Raw genomic sequence first — 25,151 nt, 5'->3', positions numbered from 1 at the left:
CTTAATGCATGGTGGTATTTCCTGGCCTCTCACCTCCAACATTTCAAGGGGTGGACATTGGAGAAGACTATGGAGGCAGGGGCTGTGGTACTTAATACCTGGGGGGAAGGGGATAATATTTTGGAGCTCCTAGAGTCATATATACTCAAAGCCAAATCCAGTAAGTCCCCGACCCTTGCTCTTATACATAAAGTGTTGTGGACCTGTAAAAATCTGTGAGATATATGGGCCTATTCTAAATATACTCCTATATGGGATAATCCAGGCTTGAGGGGAGCTCTGTCATCTGGAAGGATTTGGAGAATGGAAGAAACGAGGGCTGAAATATTTATATCAGTTATATTTGGATGGACACTTCCATACATTTGATCACCTAAAACGAACGTTCCAGTTACGACTCTGACTCCAACAAATATCTATAGTTAAGGCACGGATAAGGGTCCAGGAAAGTATGTCCGATCTCACTCTTTTTTCCAATGGGCTTCTGGACTATATTGTACAAGCAAAAGCAAATAGAGGCTTGATTTCAATAATATACAAATCTTTGCTATCCAACATTTTAGGGGATCCTATGGCTTTGAGCAGTTCAAGATGGAAAAGGAATATAGGGCACATTTCCCCTGAAGAATGGGAATGTATTTTGAAATGCCTTGGAAAGGTGTCTATTAATGTGGCTCAGGGAAGATAAGAATTATTTCTTATTCATAATGTATTTAGAACTCCAAATTTTATGCTAAAAATGAACCTCAGATTGGATGAACAATGTCCAACATGTAGTGACGAAGGGGCAGATTTGGTTCATATCTTCTGGTCATACCTCAGACTTGTGGGACAATGTGGGTAGGCTGGATAGAGAGGTACAAGTGCTTCTCACTAAATTAGAATATCATCAAAAGCTTAATTTATTTCAGTTCTTCAATACAAAAAGTGAAACTTGTATTATATAGAGTCATTACAAACAGTGATCTATTTCAAGTGTTTATTTCTGTTAATGTTGATGATTATGGCTTACAGCCAATGAAAACCCAAAAGTCATTATCTCTGTAAATTAGAATAATTAACAAAAAACACCTGCAAAGGTTTCCTAAGCACTTAAAAAGGTCCCTTAGTCTGTTTCAGTAGGCTCCACAATCATTGGGAAGACTGCTTACTCGACAGATGTCCAAAAGGCCGTCATTGACACACTCCACAAGGAGGGTAAGCTACAAAAGGTCATTGCTAAAGAAGCTGGCTTTTCACAGAGTGCTGCATCCAAGCATATTAATGGACAGTTGAGTGGAAGGAAAAAGTGTGGTGGAAAAAGGAGCACAAGCAACCAGGATAACCGCAGCCTTGAAAGGATTGTTAAGAAAAGGCCATTTAAAATTTGGGGGAGATTCACAAGGAGTTAACTGCTGCTGGAGTCATTGCTTCAAGAGCCACCACACACAGACGTATCCAGGACATGGGCTACAAGTGTCGCATTCCTTGTGTCAAGCCACTTATGACCAATAGACAACGCCAGAAGCGTCTTACCTGAGCCAAGGCGAAAAAGAACTGTATTGTTGCTCAGTGGTCCAAGGTGTTTTCAGATGAAAGTAAATTTTGCATTTCATTTGGAAATCAAGGTCCCAGAGTCTGGAGGAAGAGTGGTGAGGCACACAATCCAAGCTGCTTGAGGTCTAGTGTGAAGTTTCCACAATCAGTGATGGTTTGGGGAGCCATGTCATCTGCTGGTGTAGGTCCAGTGTGTTTTATCAAGACAAAAGTCAGTGCAGCCGTCTACCAGGAAATTTTAGAGCACTTCACGCTTCTCTCTGCTGACAAGTAGTGATGAGCGAGTATACTCGTTGTTCGGGTTTTCCCAAGCACGCTTGTGTGATATCCGAGTATTTGTTATTGCTCGGAGATATAGTTTTCATCACCTCAGCAGCATGATTTATGGCTTCCAGATACGTTGAATACATGTGGGAATTCCCTAACAAACAGGCATTCCTCACATGTATTCAGCGTATCTGGCAGCCATTAAATCATGCTGCTGAGGCGATGAAAACTATATCTCTGAGCAATAACAAATACTCGGATATCACCCGATCGTGCTCGGGAAAACCCGAGCAACGAGTATACTCGCTCATCACTACTGACAAGCTTTTTGGAGATGAAAATTTAATTCTCCAGCAGGACTTGGCACCTGTCCACCCTGCCAAAAGTACCAATACTTGGTTTAAAAACAGTATCACTGTGCTTGATTGGCCAGCAAACTCGCCTGACCTTAACCCCATAGATTCTCTATGGCGTATTGTCAAGAGGAAGATGAGACACCAGACCCAACAATGCAGATGAGCTGAAGGCTGCTATCAAAGCAACCTGGGCTTCCATAACACCTCAGCAGTGCCACAGACTGATCGCCTCCATGCCACGCCGCATTGATCCAGTAATTGATGGAAAAGGAGCCCCGACCAAGTATTGAGTGCATTTACTGAACATACATTTCAGTAGGCCAACATTTCGGATTTTACAATCATTTTTCCAAGCTGCCATTATAAAGTATTCTAATTTTACTGAGATAATAACTTTTGGATTTTCATTGGCTGTAAGCCATAATCCTCAACATTAGCAGAAATAAACACTTGAAATAGATCAGTCTCTTTGTAATTACTCTATATAATATGAGTTTAACTTCTTGTATTGAAGAACTGAAATAAATTACCGTAACTTTTTGATGATATTCTAATTTAGTGAGAAGCACTCTCGTATGTAACATTTCACTGCCACTGAATCAGAGCTGTGAAGTCGGTGTCCATTTTCGTGGAGTTAGTCAGTATAAAATGGATCTGCTCCTAAAATATATAATAAATTGGGTACAGTATCACTATGTAGTATGTGCCGTAAGTTTTTTCATAAGAATTTGTGAAAGTTATGAAATGCCCTATAAATATCTGTTCTGTTCCTGATTTAAGTATTTTGGCTTTTAGTGGAGATGAATCTGTGCTGCACTTTATGTACATGCTCAGTACTGAGGCAGTGCCGTGGAGTCGGAGTCAGGGAAATTGAGGAGTTGGGAGGTTTGCCTTACCAACTCCACAGCCCTACTCTGAATTGTAGGGATGCAGTGTGGAGACTGGATTAAATGGTATCTGAAGTACTTGCTAGGAATGTGATCTGTAATCTGTTTATTTTCGGATAATCCTTATACCATCAGAGACGACATCTCTATTCTTGAGCACTGAACAATTGGACCTTATTTGTGTGTGCTTAAATTGGTTTGCATTGTAAACAAGGGTGGGGGTAAGGAGTTGTTTTCATTTATATCCAATATTTGAAGTAAATGCATTTCTTTTCCTATGCTGTTTACTAATCTGTCTTTTTTTTTACATTTTGTGAATCTGGAACTCCCCCTATATTATGTTTTTACCTCAATAAAACTGTTTTTGATTAAAAAAAAATCATTAAAACATTACAAACATGGCTGGAGTGGTCAAGGGTTTTTGAAAATGTAGATGATGTTAGTTAATCAGATTCTACCTCCATGCACAGAGTTGCACAGTAGTAAAGAAGAAATCCGGAGAGAAGGTTACCCCAAACAACAATCATGTTGTCTCAGAAGGATGGCGCAGGACCCAGAGCCCCATCGTGGAGCCTCCACCTCACTCACTAATTCTTGGGAAATACAGTGACCAGAAGATCCTGGACCTCACCAGCAAGATCATTGAACTGCTGACTGGAGAGGTAAGTGATGCTGGGAATGAGTAAGGGGCTGATTAATGAAGACTGAGGTAGCGCATGTGCTGAATTAAGAAGCACACACCAGAACATAACTTTTGGGCCTCTTCTTAGTGGTGTGCGCCGCATCAAAAGTGCTACTCCAGTTTGGGACTGCGATTGGTTTTCTGGCATAAAAAAATGGCCACCAATTTTCTTGAATCCTTCGGCCGTGACCATACTCCGTCCCACTCTGGTTCCTCCCAACTCTTCCCATTTGGGCAGAGCTGATTTAAAGTGTTGGGCAGTTTTGCGCCAAAAAATGTGCTACTTTTCAAAGCATTTACGCCACTTTTGTAGTGTTAAAGCCTTGATGATTTGGTCCCTTGGTGGCTGGATGATGACTGTATCATTGTGTTTCAGGTTTCTATAAGGTGTCAGGATGTCACTGTCCATTTCTCCATGGTGGAGTGGGAGTATTTAGAAGGACACAAGGCTCTGTACAAGGACATCATGATGGAGGACCACCAGTCCCCAACATCTCCAGGTAAGAGGAGACGATAATAGTAAAGGAGAAATCGACATTCATCGTGATCATTTCATAGAAACAATACGAGATAGTTGTCATTGAGGTTGCACTCAAACGTTTGCACAATTTCCAACATTTCTTTTTCAGAAATGCATGCACCAATTTTAACAAAGTGTTACACGATTTAAAAACAGGATTTTTGGTTGCTTACCGTAAAATCTGTTTCTTGGAGCCTCCATTGGGGGACACAGGAACCATGGGTGTATGCTGCTGCCACTAGGAGGCTGACACTATGCAAATAAAAAAGTTAGCTCCTCCTCTGCAGTGTACACCCCACCGACTGGCATTATACTCTTCAGTTAGTGAGAAAGCAGTAGGAGATAAATAACAAGGCTGAAAACCATAACCACAAACTTGAGAACTGTAAACGTAATAACAGTCAAACGTGAGAACAGTCATAGAGCATAAAACAACAGAAACATTGGGAGGGTGCTGTGTCCCCCAATGGAGGCTCCAAGAAACAGATTTTACGGTAAGCAACCAAAAATCCTGTTTTCTTTATCGCCTGTCATTGGAAGACACAGGAACCATGGGACGTCCCAAAGCAGTCCCAAGGGCGGGAAAAACAGACTTCCATCAGGTCAGAGGACTCACCACTGCCGCCTGCAAGATCCTTCTGCCTAGGCTGGCGTCCGCCGAAGCGTAGGTATGGACCTTGTAAAATTTGGCGAACGTGTGGATGGAAGACCAGGTTGCCGCTTTGCAAAGCTGTAGGGCGGAAGCCCTGTGGTGCACCGCCCAGGAGGCGCCGACTGCCCGGGTAGAGTGAGCCTTGATCCCAGGAGGAGGCACTCTGTTCTTGACCCGGTAAGCCTCCAGAATAGCCGTTCTGATTCAGCGAGCAATAGTCGCCTTAGAAGCCGGCTGGCCTCTGCGCGAGCCATCAAGAATGACGAAAAGAGAATCCGTCTTCCGGAAAGTGGACGTTCTATCAAGATAGATCTTCACTGCCCTGACAAGGTCCAGCTTGTTCAACGATCGCTCCAGAGGATGAGTCGGAGCTGGACAAAAAGAAGGTAGACGATGTCCTCGTTGAGGTGGAAGGTGGAAACCACCTTAGGAAGAAAAGAAGGCGGAGGCCTGAGGACCACCTTGTCCTGGTGGATGACCCAGAACGGAGGACGGCAAGACAGGGCCGCCAGCTCGGAAACGCGGCGGATAGAAGTGATGGCCACAAGAAAAGCCACCTTCCAAGATAGAGCTGACAGGGGAACCTCCCTGAGAGGCTCAAAGGGGGAAACCCTCAGAACGTCCAGTACCAGGTTTAAATCCCATGAATCTACAGGGGCCCTGTACGGAGGGACCGCGTGGGCTACTCCTTAAAGGAAGGTCTTAACCTGTGGTCGGGAAGCTAAAGTCTTCTGAAAAAGGATGGAAAGCGCAGAAACCTGGCCCTTTAGGGAACTAAGAGCAAGGCCCGAATCCAGTCCTGCCTGAAGGAAGGCCAAGATGGAAGGCAGGGAAAAGGACATAGATGAAACGCGGTTGGACTCGCACCAACGGAAGTAAGCCTTCCAGGTACGATAGTAGATCCTGGAAGACGAAGGCTTCCGAGCCTGAATCATGGTGTGAATAACCTGGGCCGAAAGGCCGGACGCTCTTAGAACTGCGGTCTCAACAGCCACGCCGTTAAACTGAGCGACCAAGAATTCGGGTGGCAGAACGGGCCCTGAGACAGCAGATCGGGCCTGTCTGGAAGGCGCCAGGGAGCGTCCGCGAGAAGATTGACGAGCTCCGCGAACCAAGCTCTCCTGGGCCAATCCGGGGCGATTAGAATGACTGGCACCCCTTCCGCTTTGATCTTCAACAGTTTGGGAAGTAATGGAAGGGGTGGGAACAGGTAGGGCAGCACGAACTGTGACCAAGGAATGGCCAGAGCGTCGATGCCCACTGCGAGAGGATCGCGAGACCTGGAGACGAACTGCGGAACCTTCCTGTTCATTCGAGACGCCGTGAGATCCACGTCCGGAGTCCCCCATCGAAGACAAATCTGATGGAAGACCTCCGGATGCAAGGACCATTCCCCTGCCGCGAGACCCTTGCGGCTGAGGAAGTCGGCGGCCCAATTGTCCATGCCGGGGATATGCACCGCGGATATCACCGGAACCGTTGCCTCTGCCCAGAGGAGGATCTTGGATGCCAAGGACAAGGAGCTCCGAGTCCCCCCTTGATGGTTGACATATGCCACCGCCGTGGCATTGTCCGTCTGGATTCGGATAGGAAGGCCCCTGAGAATCCTTTCCCAGTGAGGAAGGGACAGAAAAATGGCCCGGATCTCGAGGACATTGATCGGCAAGGTTGACTCTTGCGCCAACCAGCGGCCCTGTACCGTCAGGTGGCGAAACACTGCACCCCAGCCGAGCAGGCTGGCATCCGTCGTCACCACTTGCCAGTGAACTGGAAGGAAGGACCTGCCCTGGGAGACGAGAGGTGACGTGAGCCACCAGTTGAGAGACCATTTGACTTGGGGAGAGAGTCGGATCGGACGGTCCAGGGAGAAGACAGACCTGTTCCACTGAGACAGGATGGCTTGCTGAAGAGGTCGGGAGTGAAATTGGGCGAAGGGAATCGCTTCCAATGTTGCTACCATCCTCCCCAAAACCTTCATGGCCGATCGGAAGGAGGGAGACCGAGGGCCCTGGAGCACGCGTATGTCCTGACGAAGAATGGATCTCTTGTCTTCGGGGAGAAAAACCTTGGTCCGACAGGTGTGGAAGAGCATGCCCAGAAAGATGATGCGCTGAGAAGGAATAAGACAGGACTTCTTCCGGTTGACCAGCCACCCGAAACGGGCTAGGGTGTCGAGAACGATGAACAGGCTTTCGTGGGCCTGAGAAAAGGACGGAGCCTTGATGAGGATGTCGTCGAGGTATGGAAACAGAATCAGGCCTCTGACCCTCAAGATGGGCACCAGCGCCGCCATGATCTTCGTGAAAACTCTCGGGGCGGTTGCATGACCGAACGGCAGGGCGACGAACTGAAAATGTTCCTGAAGCACTGCAAAACGCAGGTATCGGTGATGTCCTGGAAATATCGGAACATGGAGGTAGGCGTCCTGAATATCTATGGAACATAGAAATTCGTGAGCCTCCATGGAAGCAATTACCAAACGAAGGGATTCCATCCTGAAGTGCTTCAGACGGACTCCCCTGTTCAGCAATTTGAGATCCAGAATGGGACGCACTCTGCCGTCTTTTTTAGGTACCACAAAAAGGTTTGAGTAGAAACCTGTGAACCGTTCTTTTTCTGGGACGGGAACGATTACCCCGGCTTTGAGGAGAGACGCGATGGCTGCAAAGAAACCCGGAACTAGAGCGGGGTCTCTTGGAGGTCGGGATTCGGAGAAACGATCCCGGGGTCGTGAAAAGAACTCTATCTTGTATCCCGAGGATACAACTTCCCTGACCCAAGCGTCCTCTACCGAGGAGATCCAGACGTCCCTGAAGAAGAGGAGACGGCCGCCCAGCCTGGGAGGTGAGCTGGCTACTAGCCGAGAGTCATGCCGAGGTGGTTCTTCCAGTCCTGGACCTGGAGGATCTACCCTGGGAGTAGCGAGGACGCCAGGAAGGAGTGGGCCTAAAGGATACCGTCTTCTTCTCTTGACGGGTCTGTGGCCTCTGTTGCTGCTGGGAGAAGGAATTAGATGCCACGAAGGGCCGAAAAGACCGAAATTGACGTCTAGGAGGAGGGCGTCGAGGCTTGGCCTGGGGAAGAAAGGAACTCGTGCCCCCTGTAGCGTCCTTAATGATTTGGTACAGCTGAGAACCAAAGAGACGAGACCCCTGAAAAGGCAGGCTGGTAAGGGACTTTTTAGAAGACAAGTCCGCCTGCCAAGCCTTAAGCCAAACGGTCCGGCAACCGCGTTGCTAGACGCCTGAGCCGCACAAGACGCGGCGTCCAGGGAGGCGGCGACCAGATATTCACCTGCGTGAGAAATCTGGTTGGCAAGTTCCGCTAGCTGTCCGGATGGAACCCCGTCCAGAATGCCCTGACGGAGCTGTTTGGCCCATTTGGATATGGATTTTGAAACCCAAGTGGAAGCAAAGGCCGGGCAAAGACTAGCTGAGGCCGCTTCAAAGGCTGATTTCGCGAAAGATTCTATAACTCTATCGTTAGAATCCTTCAGAGATGCTCCGCCGGACAGTGGGAGGACTGTGTTGGTGGACAGTCTGGAAACTGGAGGGTCCACCGAAGGGGAGGCAGTCCAATTAGCGGTGAGCTCCGCAGAGAAGGGATATAAGACGCCAAGTCGCTTTCCTCTCTGAAAGCGTCTGGTCGGGTTCTCTGGTCATAATCTCCTGGAATTCCAGATGAGGAGCGAAAAACTTGGAAGGTGGCTTAGCCCGTCTAAACGAAACCGCCTGATCTGCGGGTTCCGTAGAGGACTCCTTGATGCCGCAGGTTAGATTTATCACTCCAATGAGATTCTGAACCATATCCCTCATGGTAGCGATTTGGTTCGAATCCAGCTCCGAAACATCCTCCGAAGGCACATCAGAGAAAGCCTCGCCTGACTCAGGGGAGGAGGATGCCGACTGCAGAGGAGGACCGAGTGGCGAGATGGAACGAGAAGAGGACTCAGACTGTCGTTCCTGTCTGGACCTTTTGCGGCTAGCCATGGAGGGTTCGGACGGAGCTTCCTGCGACCCGCTGGCTACTGCGGGGGGCTGCAGAGGTAATCGATCCAGCACAGACACCAGGGTTTGAGACACCCGTGTTAGATCGGCCACCGATTGTGACAGAGAGGAAGCCCAGCCTGGGATGGGGGTATCACTCTCCGGCGGGACGGCCGGGGGATCCTGGGCGGTGGGAACAATCGGGTTGCTGCAGGCCTGACAGAGTGGAGAGGACTGACCTGAGGGAAGTTTGCAGTTACAAGACGAACATGCAAAGTACTTGACTAAGGTAGAAGAGGAAGAAGTGGGAGGACGAGAGCGCCCCCCTCTAGAGGTAGATATTTTGAGAGGGTCCTTGAAGAAAAATGCCAGAGGGTTAGGGGACAGGTATGCAGAGGGGGTGTCAGTCTGCAGCGCAGAGCTACTCACGGTCGATGAGATTGCTGTGTCCCCCAATGTCTAGAAGGAAGACGCCGCACAGCTTTAGGTGGTCCCACAGGGAAATAGGTCTTTCGTGGAAGGGATGCGGATCTGCAGCAGCCCAGCAAAGACGTGGTCCTCTCATGCGGCGCACAGATCCAAGCGGCGTGCGTGGGGTAAGGGGAGCTAAGATGGCGCCGGTGGGCGGAGCAACACCAAGTCATGTGCTGTGTCCCCAGAGCTGGTCGGGCGGGAGAAAAACCCGCCCGAGTAAAGGAGGAAGTGGGCGGAGCGGCGTCACCGGAAGTAGGCCCCGGCAAAAACCCGGGGCCTAAATTAGGAACCGGCGACTGCCGGAGAGTGCAGGGAAGTGCCGCGGCACCGTACAGGGGAAGAGCGGTGCGGCAGCTGCCAGACCGTCGCAAGAGTGAGGCCTGAAGTTAGGTGCCGGAAGTAGGCCCCGGGGAAGCCGGGGCCTAAATTAGGAACCGGCGACTGCCGGAGGGTGCCGCGGCGCCGGCGCAGCGGTCTGCAAGGGAGCGCGGCCGCAGGCTAGCGCATCGCCAGAAGTAGGCCCCGGAGGAAAGCCGGGGCCTAAACTAGGAAAAGAACGACGACCGCCAGATAGGGCCGCGGCGGTGAAGAGAGAGCACGGCTGTCTGGCTACTGCGGGGGGAAATCAGCCACCGGAGTAAGCCTTACAGGTATGCAGAGAAAAGTGCTGCAAAAAGCAGCGATGAGCCCTGCCCACTCCAGAAGCCCCTCTAGCAACGCAAAAAAGGGAAAACCCCAAGGGACTCCCGGGACTAAGATACTCACCTAAAACGATCCCACGCCGTCTATACTAACCTCAACCTTGGTGAAGGTATCAGACGTCCATGTGAGCTGCTGATGGACGTCCTCCGACCGACAGGCTCTGGTGGGCGAGTGGGTGGGGGACGGAGCCAGGACCGGACATCTGAGCACGCTTGTGTGCTAGGATCTTGGTCCTGGAGAGGGATCTATGAGGATACGGGGTGGCAGTACACGCCGTACTCATAGTCCGCCTTGTGGGACTACAGGTGTGACTGTTCACCCTGTATCCCTTCCGGAAAAAACCTGAAAGAAAAACGACGCACATTGAGGTAGATAAGGGTCTAATGAAAGACCCGTGTCCACCTCCTACTGACACTAAAGGTACCTTCACACGAAGCGACGCTGCAGCGATAGCGACAACGATGTCGATCGCTGCAGCGTCGCTGTTTGGTCGCTGGAGAGCTGTCACACAGACCGCTCTCCAGCGATCAACTATGCCGAGGTCCCCTGGTAACCAGGGTAAACATCGGGTAACTAAGCGCAGGGCCGCGCTTAGTAACCCGATGTTTACCCTGGTTACCAGCGTAAAATCTAAAAAAAACAAACAGCACATACTTACATTCACGTCCCCCTGCGTCCACTTCCTGACTGACTGAGCGCCGTACAGTGAGAGCAGAGCGGTGACGTCACCGCTGTGCTGCTTTCATTTTCACTTTGCGGCGCTGAGTCAGAGGAGGAAGCAGACTGCAGGGGACGCAATGTGAGTATGTGCTGTTTGTTTTTTTTACATTTTACGCTAGTAACCAGGGTAAACATCGGGTAACTAAGCGCGGCCCTGCGCTTAGTAACCCGATGTTTACCCTGGTTACCAGTGTAAAATATCGCTGGTATCGTTGCTTTTGCTTTCAAACACAACGATACACAGCGATCGGACGACCAAATAAAGTTCTGGACTTTATTCAGCGACCAGCGACATCACAGCAGGATCCTGATCGCTGCTGCGTGTCAAACGAAACGATATCGCTAGCGAGGACGCTGCAACGTCACGGATTGCTAGCGATATCGTTATAATGTCGTTTCGTGTGAAGGTACCTTAAGCTAAACTGGAGAGTATAATGCCAGTCGGTGGGGTGTACACTGCAGAGGAGGAGCTAACTTTTTTATTTGCATAGTGTCAGCCTCCTAGTGGCAGCAGCATACACCCATGGTTCCTGTGTCCCCCAATGAGAGGCGATAAAGAAATCCATGTATCATCACTAAAACTTCAAATTAATGAGAAAAGGAGGTGGGGAACAAATTTATGTTAAAACGTTCATTTTTAACCATCCGTAAGAATTGTCACTTTGTGCAAAATTCAACATTAACATGCAACATCTGACACATTGGTCTCACTCTCTTTTCCAATATTGAGAAATGCAGTGAACCACAATGTGTTCACTCACTGTGTTTGTGTTTCCTACAGATAGCTCCAGTGAGATAACTTTGTCAGAGGAATGCCCTAGTCCTCTGAATTTCCAGGACTGTTTGCAGCAGAATCACTCTGTTCCTCAGGATCTTCAAGTAGATTATGCCAAGGTCTCACTAAATAATATCATTAACCCAGAGCCAATAGACTGAAGCTTTTTTTTTAATGATTTAGTCTTATCCTTCTGCGTTCCCAGGATATTCTAGAAGAGGATGACGACAGTGACCTACAGGATGACAGTGACCTTCAGGATGACAGTGACCCACAGGACCATAAGGTAGATCAAATGACAATGGCGATAAATATATACTCCATTTTTAGTGTTTTAGATTTTATATCCCTTTTTCTTGTATTCAAATATGGAAACCAGTGTTTCTTTGTTTTTTTCTTTCTTGCATATTTAGGTAGAAAATATGGTTCATGTTAAAGTTGAAGTTGTTGATGAAGAACAAGTGGAGGAGATGTATCTGAAACTTGGCCAAATAAAAGAAGAAGAAATTCCTATTGATATTGACCCAGGTGAGTTACATATTCTTCTAATTACAGTAATTCTGAACCACCATATTTTATTTTATCTCCTCTTTTGTTCCACCAGGTTTTTTATGTATATATTGGGGTGCATAAATGTCATAGAATATCATCAAGAGCAGTCACCCCCTCGGATTGTCTTGTATGAGCTACAACAGTTAGCTACTAAATAATTCTTCTGTTCTGGAGAGGCTGGCCATTCATTTCAATAACAAACAATTAGTTCAGTTGATAAAGGAAAGATATATATCTTGGTACCGTGTTAGCCAGCAGATAGAAAAATATCTCAATTCTAAATATTTTTCAATTGATAAAAATACCCAAAGTTCCTAAAATGGCTGCCTCAACATACTTTGTATCAATCAATTGGGTCTTTTTGTCTTTTTCTACAATTATGAGCCACTTCTGCTCCTCCCTTCTGAACTCGTGTGCTTAGCAATAAAACTGAAATCAGTCTTGCCTAAAGAGAAGGTATCATCAGAAAATGACCTATTGTTTAACCCCTTTCTGGCATTGGACGTACTATTCCGTCCATGTGACCTGAGTCTTCATTCCCATGGATGGAATAGTACGTCACATGCGATCAGCCGCTCTCACGGGTGAACGCTGCTGATAGTGGCCAGGTGTCGGCTGATTCCCACAGCTGACATCTGGCACTATGTGCCAGGAGCAGTCACGGACCGCTCCCGGCACTTTAACCCCCAAAACACTGCCATCAAACAAGATCTCAGCATTCCGGTGGCATAGAAAAGTATATATATATATATATATATATATATATATATATATATATATATATATATATTTATATATATATTTATTTAGTACTGCTGAAAACGTCTTGTCGCGCAAAAAAACGAGCCACCATACAGCGTCATCAGCAAAAAAATAAAGTTATAGCTCTCAGAATAAAGCCAAGCAAAAACAATTATTTTTTTATATAAAATAGTTTTTATTGTATAAAAGCGCCAAAACATAAAAAAGATATAAATGAGGTATCGCTGTAATCATGCTGACCCGAAGAATAAAACTGCCTTATCAATTTTACCACATGCGGAACGGTATAAACGCCCCACCCAAAAGAAATTCATGAATTGCTGGTTTTTGTTCATTCTGCCTCCCAAGAATCATAATAAAAAGCGATTAAAATAAAAGTCATGTACCCGAAAATGGTACCAATAAAAACATCAACTTGTCCCCCCAAAAACAAGACCTCACATGACTCTGTGGGCCAAAATATGGAAAAATTATAGCTCTCAAAATGTGGTGATGCAAAAACTATATTTTGCAATAAAAAGTGTCTTTTAGCGTGTGACAGCTGCCAAACATAAAAACCCGCTATAAATAGTAAATTTAACCCCCCATTATCACCCCCTTAGGGAAAAATAATTAAATTAAAAAAATGTATTTATTTCCATTTTCCCATTAGGGTTCTGGTTAGTGCTAAAGTTAGGGTTAGGGTTTGGGCTAAAGTTAGGGTTGGGGCTAGAGTTGGGGTTAGGGTTTGGATTACGTTTCCAGTTGGGATTAGGGTTAGGATTATGGTTAGGGGTGTATCAGGGTTAGGGGTGTGATTATGGTTAGCGGTGTGTTCAGGTTAGGGGTGTGGTTATGGTTAGGGTTGGGATTAGGGTTTGGGGTGTGTTGGGGTTAGGGTTAGAATTGGGGGTTTCCACTGTTTTGGCACATCAGGGGCTCTCCAAATGCTACATGGTGTCTGATCTCAATTCCAGCCAATTCTGCTTTGAAAATGTAAAACTGTGCTCCTTCCCTTCCGAGCTCTGCCGTGCGCCCAAACAGTGGTTTACTCCCACATATGGGGTATTATTATTATTTATTATTATAGCACTATTTATTCCATGGTGCTTTACATGTGAGGAGGGGTATACATTGTAAAAACAAGTACAATAATCTTAAACAATACAAGTCACAACTGGTACAGTAGGAGAGAGGACCCTGCCTGCAAGGGCTCACAATCTACAAGGGTATCAGCATACTCATGACAAATTGGACTACAACTTTTGTGGTCCAATTTCTCCTGTTACCCTTGGGAAAATAAAAATTTGGGGGCTAAAAAAATCATTTTTGTGGATAAAAAAATGATTTTTAATCTTCACGGCTCTGTGTTATAAACTTTAGTGAAACACTTGGGGTTCAAAGTTCTCACAACACATCTAGATAAGTTCCTTAGGGGGTCTACTTTTCAATACGGTGTCACTTGTGGGGGGTTTCCACTGTTTGGGCACATCTGGGGCTCTCCAAACGCGGCATGGCGTCTGATCTCAATTCCAGCCAATTTTGCATTGAAAAGTCAAACGCGCTCCTTCCTTTCCGAGCTCTCCCGTGCGCCCAAACAGTGGTTTACCCCCACATATGGAGTATCCGCATACTCAGGACCAATTGCACAACAACTTTTGGGGTCCAATTTCTCCGGTTACCCTTAGGAAAATAAAAATTGGGGGCGAAAGATTATTTTTGTGAAAAAAAAAAAAATTTATATATTTTTTATTTTTAAGGCTCTACATTCTAAACTTCTGTGAAGCACTTGAGGGTTCAAAGTGCTCACCACACATCTACATAAGTCCCTTAGGGGGTTTACTTCCAAAAATGTTGTCACTTGTGAGGTTTGTGGGGTTTACCCCCACATATAGGGTATCCAACAACTTTTGTGATCCAATTTTTCCTGTTACCATTGGTAAAATTTGATCTCAGTTAATTTATTTGTGAAAAAAGTTAAATGTTCATTTTTTTTTTTTTGTTAGCATTCCAAAAATTCCTGTGAAGCACCTGAAGGGTCAATAAACTTTTTGAATGTGGTTTTGAGCACCTTGAGGGGTGCAGTTTTTAGAATGGTGTCACACTTGAGTATTTTCTATCATATAGACCCCTCAAAGTGACTTCAAATGAGATGTGGTCCCTAAAAAAAAATGGTGTTGTAAAAATGAGAAACTGCTGGTCAACTTTTAACCCTTATAACTCCCTAACAAACAAAAAATTTGGTTCCAAAATTGTGCTGATGTAAAGTAGACATGTGGGAAATGTTGCTTACTAAGTTTTTTGTGTGATATATCTTTGTGATTTAAGGGCATGAAAATCTTTGAATATTCGCCAGATCTTTGAATTTTCGCCAATCTTTGAAAATTGTTAAATTTTCGCCAAATTTGCGTTTATTTGTGACAAAAACGGAAGTCATATCAACGAAATTTTACCACTATCATGAAGTACAATATGTCACGAGAAAACAATGTCAGAATCACCGGGATCCGTTGAAGCGTTCCACAGTTATAACCTCGTAAAGGGACAGTGGTCAGAATTGTAAAAATTGGCCCGGTCATTAACGTGCAAACCACCCTTGGCGGTAAAGGGGTTAAATCAGGTCCTTGTGTTGCATATATTAAAGAAAAGGCAATGTTTGCTGCTTTTTTTTAGGATCATTATCTTAATTAAAAGAAAAATAGCAATATTTCTATTTTCACACTGGTCACTGGGGCTTTGTTAGACTCATATGTCCATTTGGGAGGAGTTTACAGGAGTTTTCTTAACAGTAGAGGCAGGATTACAATTGCAGGTATCACCACTATTGAAAGCTAATAACACATTATCCACTATTCACAATAGGTGTTGTCACAGCTAACCCTGCTCCACCTCACCACAGTGACTTTTGTACAGGCTCATTAAACACGTCTATACAATAAATTGAGTTGGGTTTTTACCATTGTGGCTATGTGCATGTGTTATTTTCTGAAACAAAAGGAGGTTAGTCTAAAAAAAAAAAAAAGCCCCTATTGCAAGATTTCTATTTTTAGTGTTATATTTTAAAGTGCTTAACCTTTATCCAGTAGGAAAGCAAATTAAATGAAAATATGAGGGCTCAAGACATAATAACCGCTAACATATTAGACAGCAACAATTAATTCAGACTAAAAAATATCAAAGGGTTCACAGGAACACTAATGATAAAAATGGGAAATAGTAAGGAAGAAACTCCCGTGGGATACAATTATTTTACAAAAATGACTTCATTACTAAATATGATATTATTACTGCAACATAACACACTTGATACATATACAAACAAATAGAAAAAAAATTATACAGCGGTAAACAAAGATAGGAATCAAATCAAAGGACAGAGTTGACCCAGGGCAATCACTTTGAATAGACCAGTAACTTTCTTCTATAGTTCTTAAATCTTGGTGGAATTGTTCACCCTGCTCTTCATTTAGGTCACCAGGGTCACCTGGGAAACAATCCAAGTGGCTGTGAAGATGGTGACATCATACAGCCAAGGTGACGGAAAGAAGATGGCATTCTTTCTACTAGTTCAGTGTAATTAGCTGCTTTATGGCTCCCAAGAAAATTCTGTGCAACCATAGTGAAAGAAGGCTATGTATGCATCTGCCTCAGCATCGTTCAATGAATCTTTGAAGTGTGGATGTTTCATGAGCCCTCTGATTTGAGGACCATCAAAAACTTTTCTGGAGAAGTAGTTGAAGCATATGCCCTCTTTGTTTAGAGCCTTTACAAACTGCTTCATTAAACCTAATGTGATGTGCAGTGGTGGTAAAATGATCTTAGGGTACTGTCACACCGTTCAATTTTCGTCGCTACGACGGCACGATCTGTGACGTCGCAGCGTCGTATGAGTATCGCTCCAGCGTCGTAGACTGCGGTCACACTTTGCAATCACGGCGCTGGAGCGATGCCAAGGTTCGCTGGTAACCAGGGTAAACATCGGGTTACTAAGCGCAGGGCCGTGCTTAGTAACCCGATGTTTACCGTGGTTACCAGCGTAAAAGTAAAAAAAAACAAACCGTACATACTCACCATCTGATGTCCGTCAGGTCCCTTGCAGTCTGCTTCCTGCTCTGACAGTGCCGGCCGTACACTGAGAGCAGAGCGCAGCGGTGACGTCACCGCTGTGATCTGCTCTCACTTTCCGGCCGGCGCTCACAGTCAGAGCAGGAAGCAGACGGCAAGGGACCGGACGGACATCAGATGGTGAGCATGTACGGTTTGTTTTTTTTTACTTTTACGCTGGTAACCACGGTAAACATCGGGTTACTAAGCGCGGCCCTGCGCTTAGTAACCCGATGTTTACCCTGGTTACAAGCGAACGCATCGCTGGATCGCTGTCACACACAACGATCCAGCAATGACAGCGGGAGATCCAGCGACGAAAGAAAGTTTCAAACGATCTGCTACGACGTACGATTCTCAGCAGGGTCCCTGATCGCTGCTGCGTGTCAGACACTGCGATATCGTAACGATATCGCTAGAACGTCACGAATCGTACCGTCGTAGCGTTCAAAATTGCACTGTGTGACAGTACCCTTATTCCTGTCAACCAATGGTTCTGCAATTACATTATTTTCTCATACTACCATGTGTTATCTGAGGCCACTGTTTTCTCACCCCTTGCTCATTGTTTGATCTACAGCAAGGAACAAGTTCTGTCTTATCCAAGCTGCATAATGACTTATGATGTTGAGATCCTTTGCAATATTAGTAAATACACAGGGGATATAAAAAAAAAAAAAGTCTACACACCCCTGTTAAAATGCCAGGATTTTGTGTCAAACATAAAGATCATACTAAGAAGAATCATTCTATAAGTTTTTTCCACCTTTAATGTCACCGATAATCTGTACAATTCAAATGACATAAATTGAAATGTTTTCAGGTGGATAAAGAAAAGTAAAGAACCAAAATAATGTGGTTGCATAAATATACACACCGTTATATTAATAATTTGTTGAATTTATGACAGAGTTCAGCCTTCATGGGTAGGAGTCTGTCAGCTTGGCACATCTGGAATTGGTAATCTTTGCCCACTCCTTGCAGCAGCGCTCTAGATCTCAGATTGCGAGGGTATCACCTGTTTTATTGAAGCAACTGACAATACTAACTTCATAACAGTGCAAAAGTTACATTAGTAATACATTCCTTGATCAATAAAACAATATTGAGGTACATAACCACTGTTAATGAAACGGAATTCCCCCCCATTAACCACAATCCCCCACCTAGATTCGTGAAAAGTTTTTCGTAGACAAATCCGAACTGTGAATCCAAACTATAATACATTATCAAGGAAAGTGTATGTAGATATCCAAAACCAACATATTAAATATTACATCCAATGCTACCGCCTCTGAGACTACTGAATTACATCTTATAAAATCACCCCATTGATTTCCAAATTTGCCAATTACTCCCCTTTTTAATAGAAACCTTTTTCTCCATTTAGAATTGTATTATTTAAGCACTGAATAACTTCTTCTATCAAGGGTGACCTCTATCCAGCCAATGTTTGGCAATGGTTTTCCTAGTATGGTTTTCCTTATTATTATTTATTATTATTATTATTATGATACAACACTTTAGCTATAGTCAAAAGTATAGGAGAGGAACCGCCAACATCACCCTCATCATCAGCTTTTTAGCAGAAGTCTGACAGTTTTGTTGCAAAATTGATATTTGGAATTGTTCATAATTCCCTAAAACTTGACTAAAACCCCAATTATAGCTTCGGAAAAATAATCACAAAGCATAATGCTGCCTCCACTATGCTTTACTGTGGGTATGGTGTTCTTTTGGTGATTCTTAGTGTTGGCTTTACACCAAACATACTTTTTGCAATTTTGGCCAGAAAATTCAACTTTAGTCTCAACAGACTATAACACGTTTTTACCATATGGTTTTGGCAGACTCGATGTAGTCTTTGGCAAAACCTAGCCAAGCAGGGATGTTTTTCTCAATGTTGCTGTAGGCCTATTGGCAGCCTTCTGGACCAATTTACTTGTCAATCATCATTAAATAGCACTGTGTATTTACAATTGCTTATTTTGTTTTTCTACCAGGGCTGTGGAGTCGGTAAGCCAAACCTCCGACTCCTCAATTTCCATGACACTGATGCCGATACCACCAAAATGGGCTCCGACTCCACAGCCGAACTTTCTACCCAGTAAATTCTTCTGTTTTCTTTGCTCTATATAGAAGCGAAAAGTTTATTTTCCCTGGAAAAATCATTCCCCTCTTCAACTCCTGACCTAGCTGCTGTCCTCCTCCCCTGCCTAGGACTTTTGCAGAGACTCATAAGGGAAAAATTGACTTCCCGTTTCCACATAGAAGGATTCAGCTTGTCCGTTTTTTATCACGTGATGTCATAGACCTAATGGAAAAGAGAAGTATTAGCACAATAGAAGGCCAAAATTAGCAATTGTAAGTACACAGTGCTATATAATATGATGATTGCAATATATAAAGAGGATGGAAACTTTGATGGGAGTGCTTCTTTAAAGGAACTAGGGAAGATTGCCTAAAGTTATTAAAGTAGTATTGACTAAAAGGTGGATATCTACTGGGAGGTGAGAGGGCTGAGCACCAGCTACAAAATTGTAAAGGTAGGCAAGTGCCATGGTCTTGTACCCATCTGTTTTCCTACTTTTAACTTAACAAGTTTCCTATTCATTTGCTTTCAATGAAATTCTAATATTCATATTTATATATTTAATGTCAAACCTCTTGAACAGTGTGAACATCTCAATCACATATCTTTTTTTTTATCAACAGATTTTAAAATGGAAGCCAATGACCTCATTCAGGGTTCTGCAGAAGAGAATTCCAGTGCTCTAAATATGTTTCCTGTATCTTCAAATGCTTGGGAAAACTCTTTAAATAATTTATATACTGATACACAGAATGAAGATTACATACAGAGGAAAGTATATCCGTGTTTAGATTGTGGAAAATGTTATTATAAAAAAGGAAGTCTCCTGATACATCAGCGAATTCACACAGGGGAGAAGCTGCACACTTGCAGCCAATGTGGGAGGAACTTTGTGTATAAAGCCAATCTGATTGAACATGAGAGATTGCATGGTGGGGAAAAACCATTTTCTTGTTCTGATTGTGGGAAATGTTTTAAACAAAAATCTCATTATTTCAAACACCGGAGAAGTCATATAGGAGTGAAGAAACGGTTTTCTTGCTCAGAGTGTGGTAATCTATTTAAGGACCGATGGACTCTTGATCGCCATGAAAGAACTCATACAGGAGAAAAGCCATTCTCATGTCCTGAGTGTGGAAAAAGTTTCACTCAGAAATATAGTTTTCTTGAACATCAGAAAATTCATACAGGGGAGAAGCCGTTTCCATGCTCTAAGTGTGGATTACGATTTACACGAAAATCAAAGCTCGCTCGCCATGAAAGAGTTCACACAGGCGAAAAGCCATTTTCATGTACTGAGTGCGGGAAATGTTTTGCTTTGAAAACTACACTTGCTAAACATCAGAGAGTTCACACTGGAGAGAAGCCCTTTCCTTGTTCCGAGTGTGGGAAATGCTTCACTCAGAAATATGATGTGGTAGAACATCAGAAAATTCACACTGGGGAGAAGCCATATTCATGCATAAAGTGTGGAAAAGGGTTTATACGCAAATCAAAACTGATTCAGCATGAGCGAGTTCACACAGGCGAGAAACCTTATTCATGTACCGAGTGTGGGAAATGTTTTACGCAGAAAGCCGGCCTTGTTCAACATCAGAAAATTCATATTAAATAGAAGAAAATGTTAAATTATTTCTATCATTTATCAGAAAAACTTTTTACACTAAATTCGGGACATAAACTCTGTATTTATGCATTTCCAGGTCAAAGCTGTCTTTATAATACAGTCTGATATATACAGTCTTGGCCCAAAGTATTGACACCCCTGCAATTCTGTCAGATAATACTCAGTTTCTCCCTGAAAATGATTGCAATCACAAATTTTTTGTTATTATCTTCATTTAATTTGTCTTAAATGATACAACACAAAAAGAATTGTCCTAAAGCCAAATTGGATATAATTCCACACCAAACATTAAAAAGGGGGTGGACAAAAGTATTGGCACCATTCGAAAAATCATGTGACTTACCTGTGGCACCTAACAGCTGTTGGCAATAACTAAATCACACTTGCAGCCAGATGACATGGATTAAAGTTGACTCAACCTCTGTCCTGTGTCCTTGTGTGTACCACATTGAGCATGGAGAAAAGAAAGAAGACCAAAGAACTGTCTGAGGACTTGAGAAACCAAATTGTGAAGAAGCATGAGCAATCTCAAGGCTACAAGTCCATCTCCAAAGACCTGAATGTTCCTGTGTCTACCGTGCGCAGTGTCATCAAGAAGTTTAAAGCCCATGGCACTGTGGCTAACCTCCCTAGATGTGGACGGAAAAGAAAAACTGACAAGAGATTTCAACGCAAGATTGTGCGGATGTTGGATAAAGAACCTCAACTAACATCCAAACAAGTTCAAGCTGCCCTGCAGTCCGAGGGTACAACAGTGTCAACCCGTACTATCCGTCGGCGTCTGAATGAAAAGGGACTGTATGGTAGGAGACCCAGGAAGACCCCACTTCTTACCCCGAGACATAAAAAAAGCCAGGCTGGAGTTTGCCAAAACTTACCTGAAGAAGCCTAAAACGTTTTGGAAGAATCTTCTCTGGTCAGATGAGACAACAGTGGAGCTTTTTGGACAAAGGCATCAACATAGAGTTTACAGGAGAAAAAAAGAGGCATTCAAAGAAAAGAACACGGTCCCTACAGTCAAACATGGCGGAGGTTCCCTGATGTTTTGGGGTTGCTTTGCTGCCTCTGACACTGGACTGCTTGACCATGTGCATGGCATTATGAAGTCTGAAGACTACCAACAAATTTTGCAGCATAGTAGGGCCCAGTGTGAGAAAGCTAGGTCTCCCTCAGAGGTCATGGGTCTTCCAGCAGGACAGTGACCCAAAACACACTTCAAAAAGCACTAGAAAATGGTTTGAGAGAAAGCACTGGAGACTTCTAAGGTGGCCAGCAATGAGTCCAGACCTGAATCCCATAGAACACCTGTGGAGAGATCTAAAAATGGCAGTTTGGAGAAGGCACCCTTCAAATATCAGGGACCTGGAGCAGTTTGCCAAAGAAGAATGGTCTAAAATTCCAACAGAGCATTGTAAGAAACTCATTGATGGTTACAGGAAGCGGTTGGTCGCAGTTATTTTGGCTAAAGGCTGTGCAACCAAGTATTAGGCTGAGGGTGCCAATACTTTTGTCTGGGCCATTTTTGGAGTTTTGTGTGAAATGATCAATGTTTTGCTTTTTGCTTCATTCCCTTTTGTGCTTTTTCATTTAAGACAAATTAAATGAAGATAATAATAACAAAAAATGTGTGATTGCAATCATTTTCAGGAAGAAACGGAGTATTATCTGACAGAATTGCAGGGGTGTCAATACTTTTGGCCATGACTGTAAGGGTACCCTAAGTATGTATTTTTCCATATTTGTCTTTTTTTATTATTTCAATCAAGTTTCATAGAATGAATACTGTCTTCATAGTCTTTAGCAGGATCTACACCAACATTAAGTTTACTAAGACTTGTTTAAGTCCTTTGTAATCCTTCTTGCCCCTTCTGTACTCTCCAGACAGAGACTGTTTACCAGAGGTGTTGCAGCTGTTTTTTTTGGGCTGTTTATCCATATTCTGTTAAATGACTTAATTTGACATTTTCCTTGGAGAATATTACATGCTAAATAAATTTCATAACATAAATAATGAAAAATATTTATTTGTGAGATTACATTTGAAGATTTCTTCAAATTTTGTACATACAATAGTCAAAGTATATCCTCTTAATACATAGGGCTGGAACCTTGCCCTAAAGCAAGTATTTATGGGTCATATGCAGGTATGTAGTGTCTGATCTGTAGACATGTCTGGGGAAAAAAATGGATCTGCCTGCCTTACACGAAGAAAAACCTACTTTCGGTTTACCAATCCCACCAGTTTATCGGAATATGGCATGGATGACTCTTGCCTGTAAACCCATTGTCCAAATAGACATTTAGTTTTGGCATTTACTCTCACAACAGAAATCTACTTTGCAGACAGGAGTACATTTATTTTGTAGTATATTTTTTACTAAATCATTGGGGTCTAAGGAATAAAGTTGCTCCTTGTGGAGAGTGACATACCGGTGTAAGGAGACTTATAGGCCGTGTACAGTAGTTATCCTATGGGAGCATTGGGCAATACCCCGAAACAGTGTTTAATTGAGATCCTGTTTTTTTTTTTTATCCTGAGTCATGTGGCAATGCTCGATAAAGGGTCAACAGTGACTTTTAGGATTGCTAGTTCCAATAGGTGGCGCTAGAGTTCAAGTGTTCTTCCTCTCCGAAGAAGCAATTTGTTTATAAAAGCATTGAAATTAGTCTAACTTCTAAAGTTCAAAGCTCAAAGACTAACAATGGAAACACAAATACTTGTCATCTAGTGTCAAAAGTAAAAAGTGCAGGTAAAATCTGCGCAAACCGGGTCAGAAGGCTCTAACAGGGTGACCCATTTTCTACTTTCACTCCTTTTTAAAGAAAAAAATAAATCTTGGAACACTTTTTTTTTTTTTTTTTAAATATTTGAGTGCCTTTTTTAGCGCAGGCAATCTGGTAAGATCTGAATCCTGAGACCTCCATCAGTCGCTCAAGAAAACCCCTTGAGAAAGGAGCAGCTCAGGCGAAAGGGGAGTACAAATTCAATAGAAACCATAGGCATGTAGTCTGCTGAATCCATGCCCCACTCTGTGTAGCACTCACGACTGCACAGCTCCTGCTTATTGTCTGAGCTGCTCACTTCAGTGGTGGTCTTTTGAGTGATCTGCATGGGTATTGGGACCTGGACCCCATTGATCTGCTTGTATTCAATAGGGCAATCAAAAGTACATTTTAAAAAATTGATAAAGAGTTAGTTATTCATTTTATACTAGGCTTTTCTATATCTAAAGCTGGCTTATTATAATTGATAGGAATCTTCTCTTAGTGCACAGTACCATACAGCGATCCTCTGTCGCCCGCATAAAGGGTTGATTATCAAAGATATTACCGTAACAATTTCTTAGCATAGGGCATCCCCAATTATCTGAAAACCTTGGCATTATGAGCTATTTTATCTCATTATGGGTCTCTTCACCTGCTTTCTTCGTGGTGGTATAAGACACAATAAGGTGTCTATCTGTGATTGTAATTTTGAAGAATTTCTGTAAAGTGAGCAGTTAAAGGGAATATGTCCCAAAGTTTTCACCACTTATCCCGAGAGCAGCATAATGTAGAGACAAGGACCTTGACTCCAGCGATTTGTCACTTACTGGACTGCTTGCTGAAGTTTTGATAAAATCGCAGGAGATTATAACTATAGGGCTAGTAATCCTGCTGCCATGTTGTCCTCCATATTCATGAGCTCTGTATAAGCGCCCCTTCACTAATTGGCAGCTTTCTGGTTATGCAGAATGACTACAAGAAGCTATGAGGGTCTCTGCCTTTACATTATGCCGATGTGAGATAGGGGAGCAAAAAACTGAAGAGAGATTCCCTTTAAGAACAGGAAGAGACAGTTTATTTAATGTTCGCTAGTGACCAGCATGACAACTACAATAATTTGGAATTTTTTAATAATAACCTAAAAATCAAACTTAAAAGGCTTGTCCACTATTCTATCCTTAGTATTGTCCATCAATAGCAGATTGTTAGGGGCCCTGATCTGTCTTTCTAGCGCTTCGCTCTTTGCATTGCCCACGACTTACAGGCGAGCACTCCAGTCTGTTCATGCCTTAGGTTATGCACTATTTCATACTGCACACAATACGTTTTGTAACTGCTGTGCTTGTATTATAGTCTTGTGACATTCATTTGACTTGAACCCCCTGGGAAAATATACAAAGATTTTACAAAAATAAAATGGTTTATTAAAATACTTTTGACTTTTTTTGGGGATTTGCAAAGTTCTTTACTTTTGCTATTGACAGCAAACCGCTTGAAAAAGGATTTAATGTTAGAAATAATGAACATAAGCACTGCAGTGTAAAGGGTAACAGGAGAAAATAGACCCCAAAATTTGTTGTGCAATTTCTCTTGAATACGTCAATACCTTATTTGTGGGGGAAATTACTGTTTGGGCCCACGGCGGGGCTCAGAGGGGAAGGAGCACCATTTGACTTCTTGAATGTAAAATTTGTTGGAATTAGCAGACACCA

General features: G+C 43.6%; 1 protein-coding gene across 2 annotated transcripts in view; it reads left to right on the top strand.

Annotated features, from left to right (window-relative positions):
- LOC143765008 (uncharacterized) overlaps nt 1-24,833 on the top strand; it is a 35,785-nt gene extending 10,952 nt beyond the window's left edge. For both annotated transcript variants that reach the window (XM_077251212.1, XM_077251213.1), the window contains exons 3-8: nt 3,517-3,708; nt 4,105-4,228; nt 11,564-11,676; nt 11,763-11,843; nt 11,971-12,085; nt 19,670-24,833. In XM_077251212.1, coding sequence (XP_077107327.1) covers nt 3,517-3,708; nt 4,105-4,228; nt 11,564-11,676; nt 11,763-11,843; nt 11,971-12,085; nt 19,670-20,661 — 1,617 coding nt within the window. In that variant the 3' untranslated portion in view covers nt 20,662-24,833. The remainder of the gene's footprint in view (nt 1-3,516; nt 3,709-4,104; nt 4,229-11,563; nt 11,677-11,762; nt 11,844-11,970; nt 12,086-19,669) is intronic.
- The last annotated feature ends 318 nt before the right edge of the window (nt 24,834-25,151 follow it).

Source organism: Ranitomeya variabilis, chromosome 4 (genome assembly GCF_051348905.1).
Source record: "Ranitomeya variabilis isolate aRanVar5 chromosome 4, aRanVar5.hap1, whole genome shotgun sequence".
In the NCBI taxonomy this organism is placed as follows: Eukaryota; Metazoa; Chordata; class Amphibia; order Anura; family Dendrobatidae; genus Ranitomeya; species Ranitomeya variabilis.
The sequence above is the reverse complement of the archived record's forward strand: the minus strand, read 5'-3'. Positions and strand labels throughout refer to the sequence as shown.